We start from the raw sequence: 21,706 nt of genomic DNA, 5'->3' as shown, positions 1-21,706 counted from the left end.
TTGTGATAGAAAATATCTAGTTTTCAAATAGCTTGAAAAAATGTGCGGATAATATTTCCAGAAAATGAAGATATAGTATTTATTATATTAGTGGAGAATAAACTTAATTATCTCGATATCAAAGAGAACAAAATATCAATTGTCTAACAAATTTCTGAGCACACTATATATTAAATCATCTGTCGTTATATGAATAGGTTGATCTCTAATACGAAATTGGTTTTCTTTTGTAAGTTTGAGTGGGTTTTGGACTAATTGTATCATATACAGAGTGTATTATATTATGATGTTTATCCATCAATCTCATACCATTTTGGCTTGTACACGATAACTTTTGCTGTCCAGTTTTACAGTTACCAAACTCTGTAAATGGTCTGTGCTTGGGGTAAAGAAAAAATTAATTTGATTGTGGATTCACAGACACAAAGCCACGGTCATTGTGATTATTAGTAGGAGAACGTTTCCTGCACAATAGTTCAAGTTTTCTACCATCTTCGGTTACCAAGACCTTGTGAATAACTTAGACTTGGAGAAGGATATTCCATATTGAGTTTGGTTTCAAAAGAGCATTGAGCAAGGTTTAAGTGACTAAAATAATTACTTTAAAGCACACTAACTTGAGTTCTCCATCATTTAGGTTTACCAAACTTTGTTGATGAGTAGAACTTAGAAATAGGAAAGGATCATGTTGATTTGGAAGTCAAAGGGTCATAGTTCAAGGTCACTGTGACTTGAAGAATAACAATGGTTTCCACACAATAACGTTATCCATACATAACATTCCTCAAACTTTGTGCACAGGTTCAGGAAGAAAGCTTTTGAGTCAAAAGTTAAGGTCACTGACGGAGAGAAGAAACATAATTTTTAAACAATAACATTAGATATTTTTGTGTCACAGATCTGGCACACATATTGTAGATGACACTCATTTTGGGGAAGGAAGCAGCCTATTGATTTCGGGTGAAAAGAGCAAATGGTGATGGTCACTCTAATTAAAGAAGAAACAAAACTTCTGCGCAAATATTCAGCTTTCTACATGAGGGGGCGTTACATATGGGTCTGTCGTATTTTGTGCCATTCATGGCACTCTTGTTAATATTTCAGAATAAAACGTCTTTTGGTGCAGTAACTAACTCGAAGGTGATTTTGTCATTATTAATGGACGTAACTGTACATAGTGTGTCGTGAATAATTAAAATACCTGTTAGTCTTTACGTGCACCATACGTCAGGCATTTGTGATGTAGCACTGGATCTAAATAGAATATGAAGTTTACCAAGTTTTATAACTATGAAAAAGTTATCATATAAAAGGTAGCAAATTTATTAGTAAATTAAAATGTTTACTAGTTTCTTTTTTCTTTACATTGGGACATGCGACAGGTTTGATAATGTTAACAAGACATATTATGATTTCAGTACATAAATGGATGCACAAAATGAGAAGACATAACACTTCATGGACAGTAAATTAGATAGATTCGTATCAAGTTTTAGGACAAGCACATAATTAAGTTTAGGAATCTAAAATGACTCGTTTACATAATTGGGAACCTTCACAGAATCCAAGATATGGACCCGGCTTAACTACCTTGATAATACTTTAAAGGCACACGTTGATATACTGCCAGGTTTTGAAACATGGACCCAAATTAGCAGTTTATCCCCTGTAGGAAACTAGAGAGACTGGCTTAGTTGCACTAAATTTTCATAATGTCTTCTCAGATGAGAATTTTACAATACATTGCTTTCAATACCTCTTACATTAGGTGTATTTCAGACTTAGCAGATAGGATGAAATATATCAGTAAATTCTTTAGAATTCTACACGTGGTAGAAAATACATTTCCTACACCACTAGCAACTTACCACTGCAGTACCAAGTAGCTTGTAATAAAAAACATATTTCAATATTTCATTCCAGAATACAGGGATGACGGGTTCCTGTTCATCCAGTACATCCTTGACAAGACCATCATAGAGCAGTTCAATCGTACGGTCAACCTTAGCAAAGACTTTGACATGAAGTTGAAGAGAATGCCCTACCCACCATATATTGAAGATCCACTTGCGTCGATACTGCTGTCCAATTTGCCCCTGTTCATTGTCCTTAGCTTCTTGCTGAATGCACTTCAGATATCCAAAAACATTGCATATGAAAAGGAAAAAATGTTGAAGGTACGAGTATATTGAAAACATTGTGTATCTGAGGGTGTGATGACATTATTGTTGGCTTTACTGTTACTATGATGTCATTAGGGGCCAGTAAAGCAGACATTTTGCAATGTTTTAACTATCCTTATCCAATGAAAATGTGTTATCCCCATTATGACACATTTAGACCATTTTATGAAGATATTGTAAACAATGCACTCAATGCACTCTTGCTATCGTTAAATCTAAAGGGGCATAATGATATCACATGGGCGCTGGAGTTTCTGACAGAAAATAATCAATTTCATGCCATGAAATTTAAAATTTCTTCATATTCGTATACACATTATTTGATTACTTTCCTGTCTGCAGTCAATGGTGCACAAAACTATGCATAGTAGACACAAGGTACATATGTCACACTGTCATGCTGTTGAGCTCTCTGTTCAGGATCTACATCAGCAATGTATCATCAGACACGCAATAAGATCAAGGAATATTTCTGAATAATGAATTAATACATCAATGAATAGGTCAATGGTCATGGTATCGGGACACATTGTGACACATTAGCTATTCACATAGAATGTTTCTGGTTTAGTTATACTGAATGGCAAATAGTTAGAAAAGTTATAATAATTAAAAATCATATCTTATCTTTGACGAAGAACATGGTATCGGCAAGATGCAATGCTTTTATGCTGATAAGTTATATATTCATGTTTTAAGCAATCATTAGGAAGTGTTGCAGATCCTGGTTACTCTTTTTCATAGTTTTGCTGTCTGCCACATGACTACCTTGTTCAAATTCAGAGTTTCGATGAAGTTTGGTTTTTAGGAGACCATGAATGAGTTTGATTTATAAGTATCCACATCATTTACTTTGTACATGATTTACTGTCCGTACTTGGCGGCCACTATTTAAATTCAGTTTGGCTGATTCAGCTTGGAATCCACTACTTAAATTTAGTATGGCTCACTCAACTTGAAATCCACTATGTAAATTTGTATGGCTCATTTAACTTGGAATCCACTACTTAAATTTAGTATGGCTCACTTAACTTGGAATCCACTATGCAAATTTGGGTGACTCATTTAACTTGGCATCCATTAGTTATATTTAGTATAGCTCACTCAACATGGAATCCACTATGTAAGTTTAGTATGGCTCATTCAACTTGGCATCCACTACTTAAATTTAGTATGGCTCACTCAACTTGGAATCCACTATGTCAATTTTTTTATGGCTCACTCATCTTGGAATCCACTATGCAAATTTGTGTGGCTCATTTAACTTGGCATCCATTACTTATATTTAGTTTGGCTGACTCAACTTGTAATCTACTATGTAAATTTAGAATGGCTCATTAAACTTAGAATCCACTACTTAAATTTAGTATGGTTCACTCAACTTGGAATCCACTATGTAAATTTGTATGGCTCATTCAACTTGGCATCCACTACTTAAATGTAGTATGGCTCACTCAACTTGGCATCCACTACTTAAATTTAGTATGCTCATTCAACTTGGAATCCACTACTTAAATTTAGTATGCTCATTCAACTTGGAATCCACTACTTAAATTTTGTATGGCTGACTCAACTTGGAACCCACTATGTAAATTTGTATGGCTCATTCAACTTGGCATCAACTACTTAAATTTAGTATGGCTCATTCAACGTTGAACCCACTATGTACATTTGTATGGCTCATTCAACTTGGAATCTACTACTAAAATTTAGTACGGCTTGCTCAACTTATAATCTACTGCTTTAATTTAGTATGCTCACTCAACCTGGGATCAACTACTTAAATTTAGTATGGCTCGCTCAACTTGGCAACCACTACTTAAATTTAGTATGGCTCACTCAAGTTGGAACCCACTATGTAACTTTGTATGGATCATTCAACTTGAAATCTGCTACTTAAATTTAGTATGGCTCACTCAGTTTGGAACCCCTTTATGTAAACTTTAGTATGCTGATATAACTTGGAATCAACTACTTAAATTTAACATTGCTCATTCAACTTGGAATCCACTACTTAAATTTAGTATGGCTCACTCAACTTGGTATTCACTACTTAAATTTAGTATGCTTAACCAACTTGGAATCTACTACTTAAATTTAGTATTGCTCATTAAACTTAGAATCCACTACTTAAATTTAGTATGGTTCACACAACTTGGAACCCACTACTTAAATTTAGAATGGCTCACTCAGCTTGGTATCCACTACTTAAGTGTAGTATGGCTCACTCAACTTGGAACCCACTATGTAAATTTGTATGGCTCACTCAACTTGGCATCCACTACTTAAATTTAGTATGGCTTATTAAACTTGGAACCCACTACTTTAATTTAGTATGGCTCATTCAACTTGGAATCCACTACTTAAATTTAGTATGGCTGACTCAACTTGGAACCCACTATGTAAATTTAGATTGCTCATTCAACTTGGAATCCACTACTTAAATTTAGTATGGCTCACTCAACATGGAATTCACTATGTAAATTTGTATGGCTCACTCAACAAGGAATCAACTATGTAAATTTGTGTGGCTCACTCAACATGGAATCCACTATGTAAATTTGTGTGGCTCACTCAACTTGGCTATCTGGATTGCATGTGCTCCATATTTGGATTGAAATGGCACATCACCTCGATCAGCAAGGATTTCGGACAGATTTCATGTACATTTTAAATTCTTAGAATCTTGCATAAGTTGATTGTAAACATTGACATTTTTATAATGCACCTTTATTGCTGAGCATATTCTGTTTTCTTTATACATTGTTTTCCCCTTGTTGGCCATGCTGAGCATAATAAAGCAGCTTAAGAGCAATTAGCAATGTTGCTATTACTAATAGTTACATTTAAGAGTTATTAGGATGTATTGTGAATTGTATTTGTGATCCATCACAGTTATTCAAGTTGTAAAATTGTACACCCTTTATATTCAGATTGCAAGAAATGTCAACTTGCAGTCAATACTGAAACTATTTACTAAATCGGGCTACTTGGTAACGCTTGCAGATTATAAACATTTTATCATGCACATCAAGACAGTCGCATTTACCAGTATAAATGCCAAACCATAATCAAAAATGTTTATCAGACTGCTCCAGTGGCCTAGTGGTTAGAGCATCTGCCACAGAAGTGAGCAGTTGTGGGTTCAAACCCTAGCAGAGTCATACCAAAGATTTTTAAAAATGGTACGAGCAGCATGAAGAGGTTAGTGTTAGGACTGGGCAACCTGGTGTCAGGATAATGTGACTGGATGGGACATGACATGCTACATGTCTGTGGCATGATACCCCAATGCTAGACATCACAGTAAGCTGCCAAACTGCAGACATCTTAGCGATATGACTGAAAAATTGTTAAAGTTACGTTAAAAATCCTAATCAGACATACAAATGTTGATCCAAATGCTGGTACGGTATGATGCTTAAGCAAACCAATTTAAGCATTGCTCTCTTAAAATAAAATAAAAAATACAACTAACAAGTTACACTCTGACGTCAGTATTTTATCAGACATCATATTTGAATCATTGCTTGGAACAGTTAGACAAGTATTATTCATGTAAATGTACTAAAGGTGGCTCTTGTCCAATGAAAAACGAATAAGTTATCCACGGATATTGAAAACTCTATACCTATAATGAATGCTTAGAAACTATTTAATTTAAGCTAGTCTTGTATCTTTTCATTTTTCTCCTTCTCATCATTACGAGTTTGTGTCTCTTGACAGAAAATTATATCTGCATATTATACATATTGTGACATTAATTGTTCGTCACTGTATGATGAAAGATAAAACATGTAGAGTTAGAGATAGAGAATTTTCAGATCGTATCAGTTAATCAAGCATGAACTGACATTATATACTACAGTCACATTGTATGCGATAAAGTATATCATTCTATCAAATGTGCATTTGAATTGTAACACAATGTTTTCTTAGTTACTAGTAGAATAATGACTATCACTGTTCCCATATCAACATATGTGTTTCTTATTCATGTTTGATTGCAAAATATTTCTACAAATTATAATGGTATAAGAAAAAATGTCATCACCTCTAATCGTTTCTTTTACAAAAACAGGAATCAATGAAAATGATGGGTCTAAGCAATGCTATTTACTGGCTGTCATGGTTTGTGAAGTGTCTCATCTACCTGGCTGTTGCCATGCTTTTCTATACAATGCTGCTTTCCATCAAGTTCACCGCGAAAGGGAAGGTTCTTTCTTTCACAGATCCTACATTGTTCTACGTGTTTCTCTTCTGCTACAGCCTGTCTGTCATTGCCTTCAGTTTTATGGTTAGCACCTTTTTCAAGAAAGGTGAGTCTTATTTAATCTTGCATATTGGCTGACAATTTTAATATGTTATTATTACCTTTCTAATACAATGTCACATTGTCCCATTCATGTATGTGTGCTCTTTCATTATTTATGGAAATAAACTAATAATGTAGATATGCAGTTGTATCACTATGGATTTATTTCTGCTCTTCCTTTGCCACAGGTTCAATTTATGGTTTATGTATGAAAGGTTGCTGGGATCAAATGTGGACAACTAACATGGATATATTTTACTCTTTATTTGGAATCAGTATATAAAATGGCAGATATCAAACATATGAACTTTTTTTTTATTTTGAGCACTAAATTGTTACAATATATTGCAAACCAACTCTGATGGTTTTGAAATTTAGATTTAATAACTCAATTGTAAAATTGAATACATGCAAAAAAGGTGAAAGAGGATTGACATTACATGTGTTCCCTGATCTCCCAATATGACAAATAAATGAATGGATATACCAAGTACAGCTAATGGTTTTGAAACTTAGAATTTAAAACAAAATTGTAAAATTGAATACATGCAAAACAAGTGAAAGAGGACTGACTTAACTTATGTTTCATGATATGTGGATCCCTAACTTAAAAGCCAAAGTTTAAAGAATATCTTGCACAAATGGAAATCCATATTGACACGATTGCACAGATATGCCCATGTACATTTTATTACGTATTATTTCATAATGAGATAATTAATAAAATGCCTAAAACATTAAACTCCAAAAAATAACATATAGTTTCAGACATTATCCTGTTTGAATAGTTTTCTACAACGAATTTTGCAAATCATTGTGAATATAATTACTTGACCTATTTCTATTTTGATACTCAGTATATCATACATACAGAGCCTAGTACACTCTACAACAAACAGATAGAGGTTAAAGACAAACCTCTTGATTCAATATAAGGATTTTACATTGTTTCAATAGCAGTTTTATCTCTCATCACATTCATCACCATCTTTGAAAATGGTAGGGAACATGCAGACATACTAGCATTGGTAGAAAACCGAAAGAATGTGGCTTTTGAAATTTGGGTGTAGCGAATGTTACCCAGCAAGACTGCAAACTTGCCAAAACCACAAAATTCACGTCGGAGTTCAGAAATCAACATAAAATCATGATAGCTAAAGACACAATGATCCATTTGTTTAAAATATTCACATACAATAGTATTGTCTGGAGTTGTTCAGATACGACAACTAAGTAATGATCTACAATAATCCACAAGAGCCCGGAATTAGATAGTGCTTACCTATTCTGTATTGACTACCATCTGTGTGAAGCCCATGCACAGACTATAACTAACATCAAGTTTATGTGCGCACTCCTACTTCCATGATATTGACTGTATCAATCTCGCCAGTCATGTCATGACTAAGTTTCCACCTAACTCATGAAATAGTTTATATATACATTAAAAGCGCAGATAAGGAAGAAAATTGTATGGATACACACATCAGAACACACTACTGTTCTTGGTGTGCTGTGTTTTGGTGGATATGTCATGGTCAGCAGTCCCAGGTACTCCATTATAATAAGGGATAGCTATATTTATAACAGCTATCTCAGGTACTCCATTATAATGAGGGATAACTATATTTATAATAGCAGTCCCAGGTACTCCATTATAATGAGGGATAAATATATTTATAATAGCTGTCCCAGGTACTCCATTATAATGAGGGATAAATATATTTATAATAGCTGTCCCAGGTACTCCATTATAATGAGGGATAACTATATTTATAATAGCAGTCCCAGGTACTCCATTATAATGAGGGATAAATATATTTATAATAGCAGTCCATGTATTGTTCCCTCTGTCATTAATTGTATTTTACAGCCATTAAATACTATCAGCTCATCAGGCAGCCTACGTATTAGGGGTGTGCTTCATTAGGCAGCCTACGTATTAGGGGTGTGCTTCATTAGGCAGCCTACATATTAGGGGTGTGCTTCATTAGGCAGCCTACGTATTAGGGGAGTAGTGAAGTGGGGTACCCTAGGGACAATGGGACTTACCATTAAAAACAGGGTCCCGGCACTCTGGGGACTATGTAAATTTAACATGGGGAAAACTGGCCCGGCACTCTGGGGACAATGGGAATTAACATGGGAATCTATTTTGGGTTAGTCTAGGGACAAGGGAAATTTAACATGGGAGATAAAAAGCAATTCTAGGGACAAGGGGAATTGAACATGGGATTTGATTTTTTTGTTTTTTTAAAATAAAATAAAAATAAAAAAGGGGTAGGCACTTGAAAGTCTATCTCTTTTCGAGAGATGTGAGTGGCCCTGAAAAGGGCCTTTGGTTTTCTTCTTCTTCTAATTTCTTCTATTTCTCCACCAGCTTCTTATTTTCTGTCCTACACGTTTTCTCTTCTTTTCTTTCTTTTCTTCCTCCTTTTTCTTTTTTTTCTCTTCTTTCTGCTTCTCCTCCTCTTCTTTCTTCCTCTTCTCATTTTCTTCTTCTTTTTCAATTTTTTCGTTCCATTCTCTCATCCTTATCTATTCCTCTTCATCCTCCTTCTCCTCCTTTATTTCTTTCATCAGAGCACTGATCATGTCCTTTACTTTTCTTAAATTGTTGATCTCCATCTTCACTCGATGGGGACTATAAGAATAGTGATCCTCGTTTAGCCTCAATAACATTTGCTCCATCATACCCAAATTGTCCAGGACGTCTTGCAATGTTTTCATTTTATCAAGTTGGTTTGAAGCCATCTTCTTTTTTATTCCCTGTAGAATGGTTTGAACGATGAATACTATGGGTTCTTATACGAAAAGCGCGGACGTGATGGAAAACATCCCCCTAAAGCCCAAAAGTTATATTACCTAGATTATCACTTAAAACGCGCGGACGTGAAGGAAAACATCCCCTACTTTTCTCATTTCATATAATATACTATCCACATACGTGAAACAGCAATAAACAAACCCCAAATCTACTATCCACACACGCAAAGCATTAAAGTCAAACCCAATAATCTACTATCCACACAAACGTACTTGAGCGCTTACACACACACACACACACACACACACACACACACACACACACACACACACACAAGAAAATAGAGTTAGTTAGTTAGTTGGATTATAGTGGTTTTCGTTCTTTTGAACATGTACCACTTTTTTATTCACGCACTGCGTGATTTTTAATTACTCCTGGGGGAAGGAAAAGGAGCCTCATCCCCCAGGCTTTTATGTACTCAAAGAGTACTTTTTAATTTAGCCACTCAGGTGTAGGACTAACTAGTCCTTAACAACCTGACTGAAAGGCTAATAGACATGAGTGGGAATAGTCACACCACACACTCGTGTTTCTTAGTTGGATTGAAATGCCCCAGGTGTCAAACCAAGCAGTATGTGACTCCCGCCACGATTGGTCGGCAGCGATGACGTCACATTAGGACACCCGGTCTTGTGGCATTGACGAAGTGGCCCGCTTTTTTGATATCATCAATTGCCTTTCCCAGTCCCATATTCCGGTAGACAGAGCCTTCCTTTTTTCCACTCTGTTTAGGTGGTGCAGGTTCATCAGCTTCATCGCCGCTGGATGATGATACTTCCAGGGCCGCTGCCAGCGTGGAAGTTTCAAATTCTTCAGTGTCGTCTGCCAACATTGCCTGGATTTGGCTGAGTATGTTAGTAGAAATAGCTGTGGAAGCTTGATTTAAAAGTTCAGCCAGATGTTGTTTAAGAGACAAGGAGACGGTTAGGAGTATTTTTTTTTTTTTTTTTTTTTTTTTTTTCGTTTTCTTTTTTTTTTATTCATGAATTCCTTATTTATTTTGATTCCCTATCTTATTGGTTTGGAATGAAAACTTGTTTTATGGTTGTTTGTATGTTATTATGGAGTCCTGTTTTAATTAATTCCTATTTTCCTATTTTAATTTTTTGTGGCCTTAATTGGTTTTTATTATTCGGGGTATGAACGGCTGTGTCAGTTTGTGAACCTACGAGACCTAGCAGGCCGTCATAATTCCCAAACAGTGATTTTGTAATATTCGTCCTTAACTGGTTTTTATTATTCGGGCTATGAACGGCTGTGTCAGTCTGTGAACCCACGAGACCGAGCCGGCCGTCATAATTCCCAAACAGTGATTTGTTATATTTTTAACTGGTCTTTGATTTACTTTCTTAGATTTTTTTGAGTAGATTGGATTCGTGTATAAAACTTATGATATTTTTGAATGTTAGATTAATATTGGGGTTTGTGTTCATCAAGAATTCTGGGTATGTTGTAGGGGATCCAATTTTATGCTGTTTAACTTTAAACTTAGCCCTTTCTTTTTCAAGTGTATGGCAGTTGTTAAAAATATGCTCTATGTCTTCTGGGACCCTGCAGTGGTAGCAGTTAGGGTTATGTGGTTGTGGTCCTATGTACTGTCCGAAGCTGTTAGCCAGCTTGGTTTTGCCCGTGAGTATTCTATTTATGAATTTTTGTTCACTGCCTTTTGTTTTGGGTGGTTTCCTATTTCTACATACTTCTTTAATGATGGTTTTTAGTTTCCTGCCTTGAGTGCTTGTGTTCCATAATTCCTGCCATTTATTATCAATGAGGGTTTTATATATGCTATTGAGTTCGCATATGCTATAATCTAGGTTGATGTGAGTGGTTTCGTTTAGTTTTTGTTTAGCTGTTATATCTGCCATATCGTTACCTGGTATGTTAATATGGGATGGTATCCACATAAATTCTACTTGTAAGTTATTATTGTTCAGTATTTTTAACAATAAATTGGTTTGCCTAAGATAGTTTTCTCTTGATTTGGTGTTGTTATTAAGTATTGAGTTTATGACGCTTAGCGAGTCACTTATTATTACCGCTTGGGGTATTTTGTTCTCTTTGATCCATTTGTGTGCTTCAAGTATGGCCCAGAATTCAGCTGTGTATATAGAGCAGAGGTTAGGTAGTCTTCGTCCTACTTTAATGTTAAGTTCGGGGATTACGTAAACTGCTCCTGTTCTGGGTGGTTCTGTAATTTTGGATCCATCAGTGTAAATCTTAATGTAGTTGCAATATTTTGAGTTGATTTCTTCTGTACAGATTGTGTTTAGTTTGAGTTCCTGTTCGTTTTTATTGCCATATTTCGTAATGAGGGTGTTAACTGTGGGGTTGATATTTATCCATGGTTCTTTGCCATAGTGATTTGCAATTTCTGCTTGGAGTTTGTCTATAGGAAGTTGTTCAACTAATTGATGGACTAATTTCCCTGCTGGTATGTTTTGTGATAATTTAGTTCTAAAAGGTATGTTGCATTTATTTATAGCTAGCCGGGTGGGGTGTGTGTCGGGGTGTGTTGTTAGCCTGGCTGCATATCTGAGGGTGAGTTCTTGTCTTCTAAGGTGGAGCGGCAGTTCTCCAGTTAAGATTTGAAGTTCCACTAGTGATGTGGATGGTAGTGCACCAGTGCAAATAATTAGGGCCTTTCTTTGTATGCTATCTAGTTTTTTGAGGTTATTTTGCGGTGCCGAGTTGTAAATTTGGCATCCGTAATCTAGTTTAGATCTAATTAACGATTTATTTAAAGCTAGTAAGGTTTCTTGATTGGATCCCCAGGTGGTTCCTTTAAGGGTTGTAAGGAGGTTAAGGTCTTTATTGCACCTTTTGACTAGTTCGTTTATGTGGTGTCCCCAGTTTAGCTTGGAGTCATAATGCATTCCTAAAAATCGTGCTACATTTACGAATTTAATTTCTTGATTTTGGATGGTGAGTTTGGGAAACTGATTTTGTAATTTACGTTTGGTGGTGAATAATACTGCTATGGTTTTTTCATGGGATATTTTGAAACCCCATTTATCAGCCCATTTCCCTATTTTGTTTAAACTTGTTTGAATATCGGTGATTACTTTGTGGTTGGAGGGGTTTCCTGCTCTCCATAATCCACTATCATCAGCAAATTGTGAGAGTTCAATTAGTTTTGATGTTAAGTTGGTGTCCAAGTCATTAATCATGATGTTGAAAAGGGTTGGGCTGAGTACGCTTCCTTGTGGTGTACCGTTTTCAAGTGTGTGTGGTTCAGAGTAGGTGTCGCCGACTCTGGTTGATATTTTACGGTCAGCGAGGAAGTTTTCAATGAATTTAAACATTCGACCTGTGATGGCGTAGTGGTTGAGTTTGGCTAATAAGCCTTTGGTCCATACAAGGTCGAATGCCTTTTCGAGGTCAATAAATACTGCAATTAAATTCCTATCAGCTTTGCGTTTGGAGTTGAACGCCAATTTAATTGCGGTTTCTAATCGTATTAGTTGATCCGTGGTGGATCTTTTGTTTCTAAATCCGCATTGATTATCGGAGATTAAATTATTGCTCTCTAGGTGGTGTTTGAGTCGGTTGGTGACTATGGTTTCCATGATCTTACAAATGTTGTTTGTTAGGGAAATGGGTCTGTAGGAGCTAATATCGTTAGGGTCTTTTCCTTGCTTGGGTATTGGAATTACTATTGCGTGTTTCCATTTATCGGGTAGTTTGCCTGAGGTCCATATTTGGTTTAGTAATTTAATAATTGTTTATTTAATGTTATTTGGGATATTTTTGTATATTGTGTATCCTATTTGATCTTCCCCTGGGCTAGTTTCGTTTTTGGTTTTCAATGCTAGGTCCCATTCGTAAGTTGTAATGTCTTTATTTAGGTTCGAGACTTTGGGACCGAGGTCTTTAAAGAGATTACTATGGGTTCTTTCTACTTTGTCCCTATGTAATTGAAATGCTGGGGTGTGGTTGGTGTTGCTACTCATATCTGAGAAATGCTGAGCTAGTCGGTCAGCCTTTTCTTTATTAGTAATGGCTCCAGCTATTTTTGGAGTGGTGTTAGTTGTCTTTCCTCTAATTGATCTAATCTTATCCCAGACTTGTTTGGTACTAGTTGTGATATTGATATTCGTGCAGTAATTATGCCAAGTTGATTCCTTTGCCTGTTTAATTATGTTTTTAAGGTTTTTCTCCTTTTGTTTATATATAGTGAAATCAATAGAGTTTTTAGTGCGTTTGAATTTATTGAGGGCTTTTTTCTTATCAGTGATGGCTTGTTTGCATTCATCATTCCACCATGGGACTCCTTGTTTATGTGGGTTACCACTGGTTTTGGGTATGTTAGTGGTGGCTGCCTTTAGTATGGTATCAATCAGGTCTTCGTAATATTTATTAATATTATCATTTTCTATGTTTTTGGTGTCTATTTTGCTTAGTGTTTCATTAAATGAGGTCCAATCTGCTTTTGAATATATCCATCTAGGGGTTCTTTTTAGCGAGTTGTATTGGACCGTCATCTGCAGGGTGACTATTACTGGAAAGTGGTCACTGCCCAAGGGGTCAGTTTGATCCACTCTCCAGTCCGCCACCTGGGTTATTGATGGCGAGCAAATGGTGAGGTCGATGGCGGACATGAGACCGTTTTCTGGGTTAAGGCGTGTTTTTGTACCGTCATTTAAAATGGCTAAGTTAGATTCTGCGGTCCATTCTTCAATTAATTTGCCTCTTTTGTCCGTCACACCGCCTCCCCATAGCTCGTTATGGGCATTGAAATCTCCACAGATGACGATCTGATTTACTCGTTTGTGATCATTTATTTGTTTGTAAGTAATTAAGTTAGCTGTGCCTGATGTTCCCCCTGGGTCATAAATATTGAATATTTGTATTTGACCCTTGCCTGTATGAATTATGAGGGACTGAATTTCGAATGCTTCGTTGCTACCTGGGGTTGGTGTTATGGTTATTGTTGTTACATTCGGGATGTTATCTGCTATATAGATGGCTAAACCCCCACCTCCTTGTCCCGTGGTTCGATTTTTGAAGTGACCTGGGGCATATCCTGGGAGTTTGGGTATTTGTTTGGTTCTACTTGTTATTTTTGTTTCTTGAATGCATATAATATCTGGTTTGTGTTCTAAGCTTTGTAATTTGGCTTTGAGTTCACTGATATTACTTATTAAGCCTCTAGCATTCCATTGCCATATTATAATGTTCCGGTTTGTTGTATAATCCATTATTGGGGTGGTCATTTATTGATTGTTTTGTGTTGAGGGTTATTATGTTAACTTCAAATTTGATTCGATTTTGCTTATTATGCTTATTATCTGTGTTATTTTATCCACGATGTAGTGGTGGTTGTTGATAAGTTCGGCTTTGATCTCTGTGAGTAACTTTTCTATTGTCGGGTTTGACAGTGATTTGTTTTTGGTGTTAGTGTTATCTGATTCTTCGGGGTGGAGTTGTGAGTCTTTGTGGGATTTGATTAAGAATGTATCTTGTTTATTTAATCTTGTTTGATCTTGTTTGACCTTGTTTGACCTTGGTAGGTTGGGTGTTTGGGCTGTGGTTGCTTCAGTTGCTGGTTTGTTTGGGGTCATGATGTGGTAATTTTTATTACTGGGGGTTAGTTTTTTCGCCGCATGATACGGGATTTGCTTGTTGTTCATGATATCTATGGTTTGATATTCCTTGATAGTGTTGGGGCATTCGTGGGATTTAGGTAGGTGGGGGCCCCTGCAGTTGGTACATTTGGGTGTGGTTCTACAACATACATCTTTGTGGTTTCCCCCACATTTGTAGCATAGTTGGGTATATCTACATCTGTTAGAGAAATGTCCCCAGTGTTGGCAGTTGCTGCAGAACCTGGGTTTGTTTATGTATGTCTCAAGGCGGTGGCGTGCCCCAGGGTGATCTAGTCTTATCATGGTTGAGAGTGGAGAATTTGATTGTAGTATCGCTGTATTGGTTTCCTGTCCTAAATGATTTTTGAGTTTATACGCCCTATTTACGGGGGTACCACTGTCTTTGAGTTTGGCAGTGAGGGTTTCATTGTTTATCCCTTTATTTTGTCCTGTGAGTTTTAGAACTGCTTTAAATGTGGGGGTGTTCGTGCGGGAGTATGTGGCTAAGTCATTTGTTCGTGTGTTATTGTTTATTGCCATGAGGGTCTGGTTGCTATTGTGTGTTTTGGTTATTATGTTCTTTGTCCCTATTTGTTTGTGTCTTTCGACGTTAACCCTAATGTTGTTAATAATTTCAATTTCTAGGAATTTGGCCATTTGACTGCGAGTGCTGCAGTGTACTATTATGTATCTTGTGTTTGGCCTAAATATTTTGAATTGTCCTTGATGAACCCTAAGGAGGGCCTGTGTGAGACTGTTAACAGTTAAGTTTATCAGTTTATTGGAGTTGCTACTGATATAAAGTGTGTGTTCTATGGGGTGGTATGAAAATTTGGCCTGTTTCTTTGGTTCTTTGGGGGGGTGTGAGTTTGAATTATTTTGGGGGGCAGGTTTGTTCTTGGTAAACATGGGTCCCTTCCCTTTACCCTTGCCATCCCACACGTTAGGTTTTGATTTAGTGGTTGGGTTAGCTTGTGTTTTGTTTCGGCTGCTGAGTAATTGTTCTTCAGTTAAGGGTTTTGATGGTCCAGGGGTCTGACTGTTAGGTTTTGATTTAGTGGTTGGGTTAGCTTGTGTTTTGTTTCGGCTGCTGAGTAATTGTTCTTCAGTTAAGGGTTTTGATGGTCCAGGGGTCTGACTGTTATGATATTTCGGTTTGTTGTTACTGATATGAATGGGTGGAGTTATCGTTACCATGGGCCCCATTTTGGGTGTAGTTTTTCCTTTGTTACATGAGTTGGGCCCTATTTTCGGTGGGTTTCTTATTATCATGGCTATATGTTTTTTTTCCGGGGATTGTGCAATGACCATGTATTTGGGGGTGGGTGGCTGGTCTTGTTTTTGGAGTGGCGATATTGGTGTTTCTATAGGTATTGTATCATCCAGGTCCTTGTTTGCCGATGGATCTAGTAAGTTTTTGAAACTTACAGTTGAGTTGATACTTAAGTCGGCTGCTGATATTTGAATTAGTTCATTTCTCTCAGGGGTGGTTAGATGCGGTGTTGTTAAATCTTTCCTTTCAGGAGTGGATGAGAAGTTGAGTTTCTTCTCGCAAAGTTCAAGGTGCTTGGAGTTTTCACTGAGATCCAATTTCCCCGTGATTATTTGCGGGTTTGGTGTCATAGGGGTGGGAGGTTTATGTGATTTCATTTCCTTTTCAAGCCTATTGTTTCTCAGAATTTGTTTTCTAGTGTTAAAGTTAAGTTTGTTTGTGATTGATTGAGACATTCTTACTTTGGTTTTGAATAAAGTTTAGGTTACTTATTGTTGTTAATAGTGGTTGTGGTTATGAAGAAACAATGAGAGATGAGATTCTGTTACGTTCCGTGAATCGGAAAATCTCACAGCGGTTAGCTTGTGCTTGTAATTTGTGAGATTCTGACCAGGCGTGGTATCAGTGTGTTTCCTAGTGCCTGTTTTCGGGAACAGTGCTAACAGCTAGAGTTGTTATTATAAGAAAAAGGTAGTGGTTAGTTGTGTAATTTGTCGAATTTATTCTCTATGATAGAAAATCACACAATGATATTTGGTGCTTGTATCATGTGTGGGTTCAATCCAGTCGGTTCTAGTATGTTTCTTAGAGACTGTTTAAGAGAATAGGCGGCAAATTGAGTAGATACGGAATTTAGTACAAGTAAGGTAAAATATATTATAGTGAGATGTAAACAGCATAGAGTTTTAATTGCCCGCAGGCTTAGTAATTTTCCTACCTTGTACTAAAGTACTTAGCTTTTATACGAGGTGGTATGATCCAAAATGGCTGCGTGGCGGGCTGCTTGGCTGGATTTCCTTTGTCTGATATATTACTATCTTACTGCGTGTTCCTATCGTTCCTTTCTGAGAGTTCCTTAGATCTGTGCACTTCCTTTGTTCACGGCTTGCCGGGTTGCTAATCGTTTCCTCTTCTTAGCATTATTTCTTTGCACAAGTTGTCCTGTTCCTTTTTTCTATATTAATTGGTGTTGGTGGTGGCCGCACTCAGTAGAAATTTTAAAATTATACACCAAGCCGGTTTTAAACAGTAAACAAGTCAAGCAAATTCAGAGATAGTTTTCAAACTTGAGAAAATAGAGTCAGTGTTTATATTCACACTACTCTACATACACACATTGGCAAATTGATTACTATTTCTTTTCTGAAGTATTGGGTAGCCCTGAAAAGGGCTGGGTTTTTTTTTTTTGAACTCCATGACACCTGGTTAATGATGGCACCTTCCAGGCCTGGCACCACACACACATCTTCTTCCACAGTCTCCTTTCACTCTTGTTTGGGGGAGAGCAGAGGCGGGATAAGTGGCTTCAGAATCCCAATCCCTCTCTCCTTTTCTTCCTCTTCTTTGTTTCTTCTCTCCTCCTCTTCTTTGTTTCTTCTCTCCTCCTCTTTCATTCTTCCCTCTTCTACTATGGCCTCCGCGGCCAGTTCATTTAGTATACGCCTGGCATATTCCAGGTGTACATGAAGTTCAAGCAGTTTTGCTAGTCTCGTGTTCATTCTCTTGATCAATCAACAAAGGTAGCTAGACTGCCAAGCGAGTTTCAATTTATACTAAAAGCGCGGACGTGATGGAAAACATCCCCTAAGACAAAAGTTATATTACCTAGATCATGACCAAACAACGCGCGGACCTAAAAGAAATACTCACTCACTTTTTTACTACCCATTACTAATTTCAAAATTTTCATTAATCACTTCAATATACTATTCACATACGCAAAGCAATCAAATCAAACCCCAAATCTACTCTCCACGCACGTCAAACAGCAAAAAATATGATCATTATCTACTATCCACACAAACACATACAATTACACCAGAAAAGAGTTATTGTTTATATTCACACTACTCTACATACACACATTGGCAAATCGATTGTTATTTCTTTTCTTGAGTATCGGGTAGCCCTGAAAAGGGCTGTTTTTTTTTTTTTGCTTGTGTGAAGTTGAAGCTAGGGCGATCTTTTAGTTTCTAAGAATGCGACGTCCTCTGATGATAGACTTTCTGACGATAGGTCTGCTTTTTCGGAAAGAGAAGAAGAACTCTTTGGTGTCGATACGACAATCGACAAAGCCTCTGTCAGGTTCAGGTTCCTGCTGCTGCTGCTGCTGTTGCTGTTGCTGCTCTCTATGCTGTTTCTGAAGTCTGTACTTCTCTGTCCATTCTTCTTTCTCCCTGTTCACTTCTTCTCTGAAGAGCTCTTCTATCAGGTCTTCAGTGACTTTTAACATTCTCACATTCTCTATCTCTTCTGGCTTCGGTATCAGACTGTGTCTGACCCTATGCATATTCATGTAGGCTTCGTTTAGCTTAGCTAGTTTGGAGCACATCTTCGTAGGAGGATGAGTTGACAATGAATGGTTTGACTGTAAACTACCCCGGCTTTAAAGTCAAAGCGCGGACGTGAAGGAAAACATCCCTACACGGTTTTCGAGCCGCAACGTTTAATGAGTGTCATGAGAGAGATAGAGAGAAGTTGAAGTGCATGAATCAAAATTCTTATAGCCAAACAAAAGACAAAGGCATTTTTTCTTCAAAACACAACATTTTTTATTTAAAATCACTTAACACTAACAAACAACTCTAAGATTTTTTAACAATAATCCAACAATATAACATCAAACATTTTTTTTCAACTCACACATTATTTTGGACAGGGCTGACAACGTTGTGAATGAAATTGTGATTTCCACTATTGGAAGTCATTAGGCCATTGATGGACACTACGTTTCCTAGCTTGAGACAAAAGATAAGCATAATGGTCACAAAACCAATGATCTACTTTCACATCGTTTCTAGAAGAAGAACGAGGATCAAAATGAGTCACTAAATGTTCTAAGGAATAGCCCAGGCTGCTATGATGCAGAAAATACACATAATATTGTCCACACACCAAGGAATCTGTGACATGTAATTTCACATTATTGAATCGGGTGGTCTGAGCATTTCTTCTCATAAAGTCAATGATATCGTCTTCCAAAGGGGGCAATCCATACGAATCGAAATATTCCACACATCCTTCTTGAGGAAAGTAGACGGCTACCCAGTGGGTTCCTGGAAGATGACTGTCGTCCGTGTTGATCACATAAGCTTGATGGTCTTGAGGTTTGCGATGAGGGAGTTCATCTTTAGCACAGACGACAGGATTCCAAGAAGCCGTGTACGAGCTGTGGTTCAAAAGGTAATAAAGTTCCCAGGTATCCATGTTTTGTGTGTTTTTTTTTTCTTCTTCACAGGTAATAATACGTCATCAATTCGATCCTGACTTTTTGCTTGAAAATGTCTGACAAGTAAAAGGCGTTTAGCTTCGTCTCCCCACTCTGATTCAGGAGAGCTTCGATACGATGGATCTCTTGAGTAGTTAATGGTGGACAAGAATGTCCACGCAAGTCTTTATACCACTGATGCAACACGACTTCGTCCGAGATGAGACTCCAAGCTTCAGCCAGATACTCGTTCAATTTTTCTTCTTGACTCAGCATCAGGCATTTATCGTGTTGAATTTGACTGGGATGATCGTTTTGACAACCATAACACTCTTTCTTGATCAATTCTGTCATTTTTTCGACCAAGTGTTTGGCAAAACAGGAGACTAAATGGGCTTCTTGTTCTGGCCATCTCGACTTCATCATGATAACTTCTTCCTCCACAGTCTCCTCACATTCCATGTCCAAAGTTTCTCCACTTTGTAAAGAGGGATAACAGTCTTCCATGGCTTCTAATAATCTAGAATGACTTCTCTCAAACTGTTGATTTCTATGGTATTATCAAATTCTGCATACAGGATGACGTTCAGCGTTGCATCAGCAGGCTCTCGTTTTGCAAACTGAATTTCCACACGAATTTGGCCTGATTTTATAGGGTGGAAATGTCCCTCGTAACTGCCTTGGTCTGGAGTGAAATCAAAAGCCCACAAAGCATAGCCTCCTGCATAATCGTCGTACGTAATACCGTGACTGGTGTTCGTTCCTAACTGTCCGGTAGCTTCGTACAGGGACAAGTACGATCTCAAGTAGTTCTTCTTGTCAAAGTCAGGTTCGAAAGGTCGGGTACACAAGGTCTTGCCGTCGCGACTGACTTCGATCTTGGACACGCCAAAGTGTCGAAAGTAGAAAGGATTTTTAGCGATAGCTCCGTTGAAGGCTTCATTCTCGACCATACCAACGATTAAACGTTTGGGTAGCTGTCCTTGGAACAGATGATCTTCGATCATGGATCGCTTTCCAGCAGGAATAGTGAAAGTTTTCACTTCCACACGTCGGATCGGATACTTAGCGGTCGTTCTGCTCAACGTCTGACTGATGTCGTTTCCCACTTTAGGTAACACTTCCACGCGTCGTACGTAGAGCCGGGCTTCCTCGATGACAGTTTTACAAGCAGTAGTACCTATCAAATGGAAAGCGGCACTGCTACGATTCAGTCTCAGGCGAACATTCACCCCATTCAGCAAATATTTCTCTTGCAACCACATGTCCAAATGCAAACGATCCATCAGTTCTAAACTCTGTCCGTCTTTGATTTTGTCTCTTCGTTCTAGAAATCCCTCATTTTTTGGTTTAGTTTTATCCTTTGTATCAGTTTCGAATGTTTCAAACTTGTTAGCATCGTCAGCTTCCCATACCACACAGGCATTGAGATGGGTGTTCTTGGCGTCTATTCCGTACGTCAAGAGATTTTCCAGGTAGGCACGATAAGGGTAAGTATCCATGCTGCTACTGACCAGTTTGTTATTCAAGTACAAGTCCACTCCACTGATCAAGGAATGCATGAAATTGTTGACGGGAGCTATTACCTCATCACCATCAAGGGGCGAATTGTCCTCATCGACAACTTTGACTTTCAGGTACAAGTAACTGCTATTCAGATCGATGTAATCTTCGGGCTGTCCTTTGATTTCAAACTCGATGGGAGCTGAGGCTGTCAAAGAGGAGACGGGGTGAAATTCCACCCACTGTGATTCTTGCATGGTCATCATGGTGGGGGCATGGCAAACAGATCCAGTTCCGACTTGGAACAAGCGCAAGATTCTCGGTGCACCATTTTTTTCTGTGTCTCAATACTTTGATAATCGAAAACGTCTAAGTCTCGAACGGTTCTTCTTTTCTTTGTCTTTCTAGCTTTAGAAGTGTGAAGTCTGGTGAAAGTGTGTTTTCTTCGTCGTCTCTTTCTGCCTTGTCCTTGCTGAATGCCTGACTCAGTAGCGTGCAGGGCATTTATAGGTGTTTCTAGTCGGCCCAAAAGGTCTTTGCCCGTTTGCAGCAAGATATTTTTGCCTGCCCTCATGAAGGCTTCTTTAGGGTTT

General features: G+C 37.7%; 1 protein-coding gene across 2 annotated transcripts in view; it reads left to right on the top strand.

Moving 5' to 3' along the window:
• The window catches only part of LOC149804105 (phospholipid-transporting ATPase ABCA3-like), a 121,155-nt gene that overhangs the window by 23,045 nt on the left and 76,404 nt on the right, over positions 1-21,706 (top strand). For both annotated transcript variants that reach the window (XM_089954073.1, XM_089954072.1), the window contains exons 3-4: positions 1,924-2,177; positions 6,265-6,502. In XM_089954073.1, the coding sequence (XP_089810199.1) occupies positions 1,924-2,177; positions 6,265-6,502 (492 nt within the window). The remainder of the gene's footprint in view (positions 1-1,923; positions 2,178-6,264; positions 6,503-21,706) is intronic.

This window comes from Sinohyriopsis cumingii, chromosome 3 (assembly GCF_028554795.1).
Source record: "Sinohyriopsis cumingii isolate HCF-2022 chromosome 3, ASM2855479v2, whole genome shotgun sequence".
NCBI lineage: Eukaryota > Metazoa > Mollusca > Bivalvia > Unionida > Unionidae > Sinohyriopsis > Sinohyriopsis cumingii.
The sequence above is the reverse complement of the archived record's forward strand: the minus strand, read 5'-3'. Positions and strand labels throughout refer to the sequence as shown.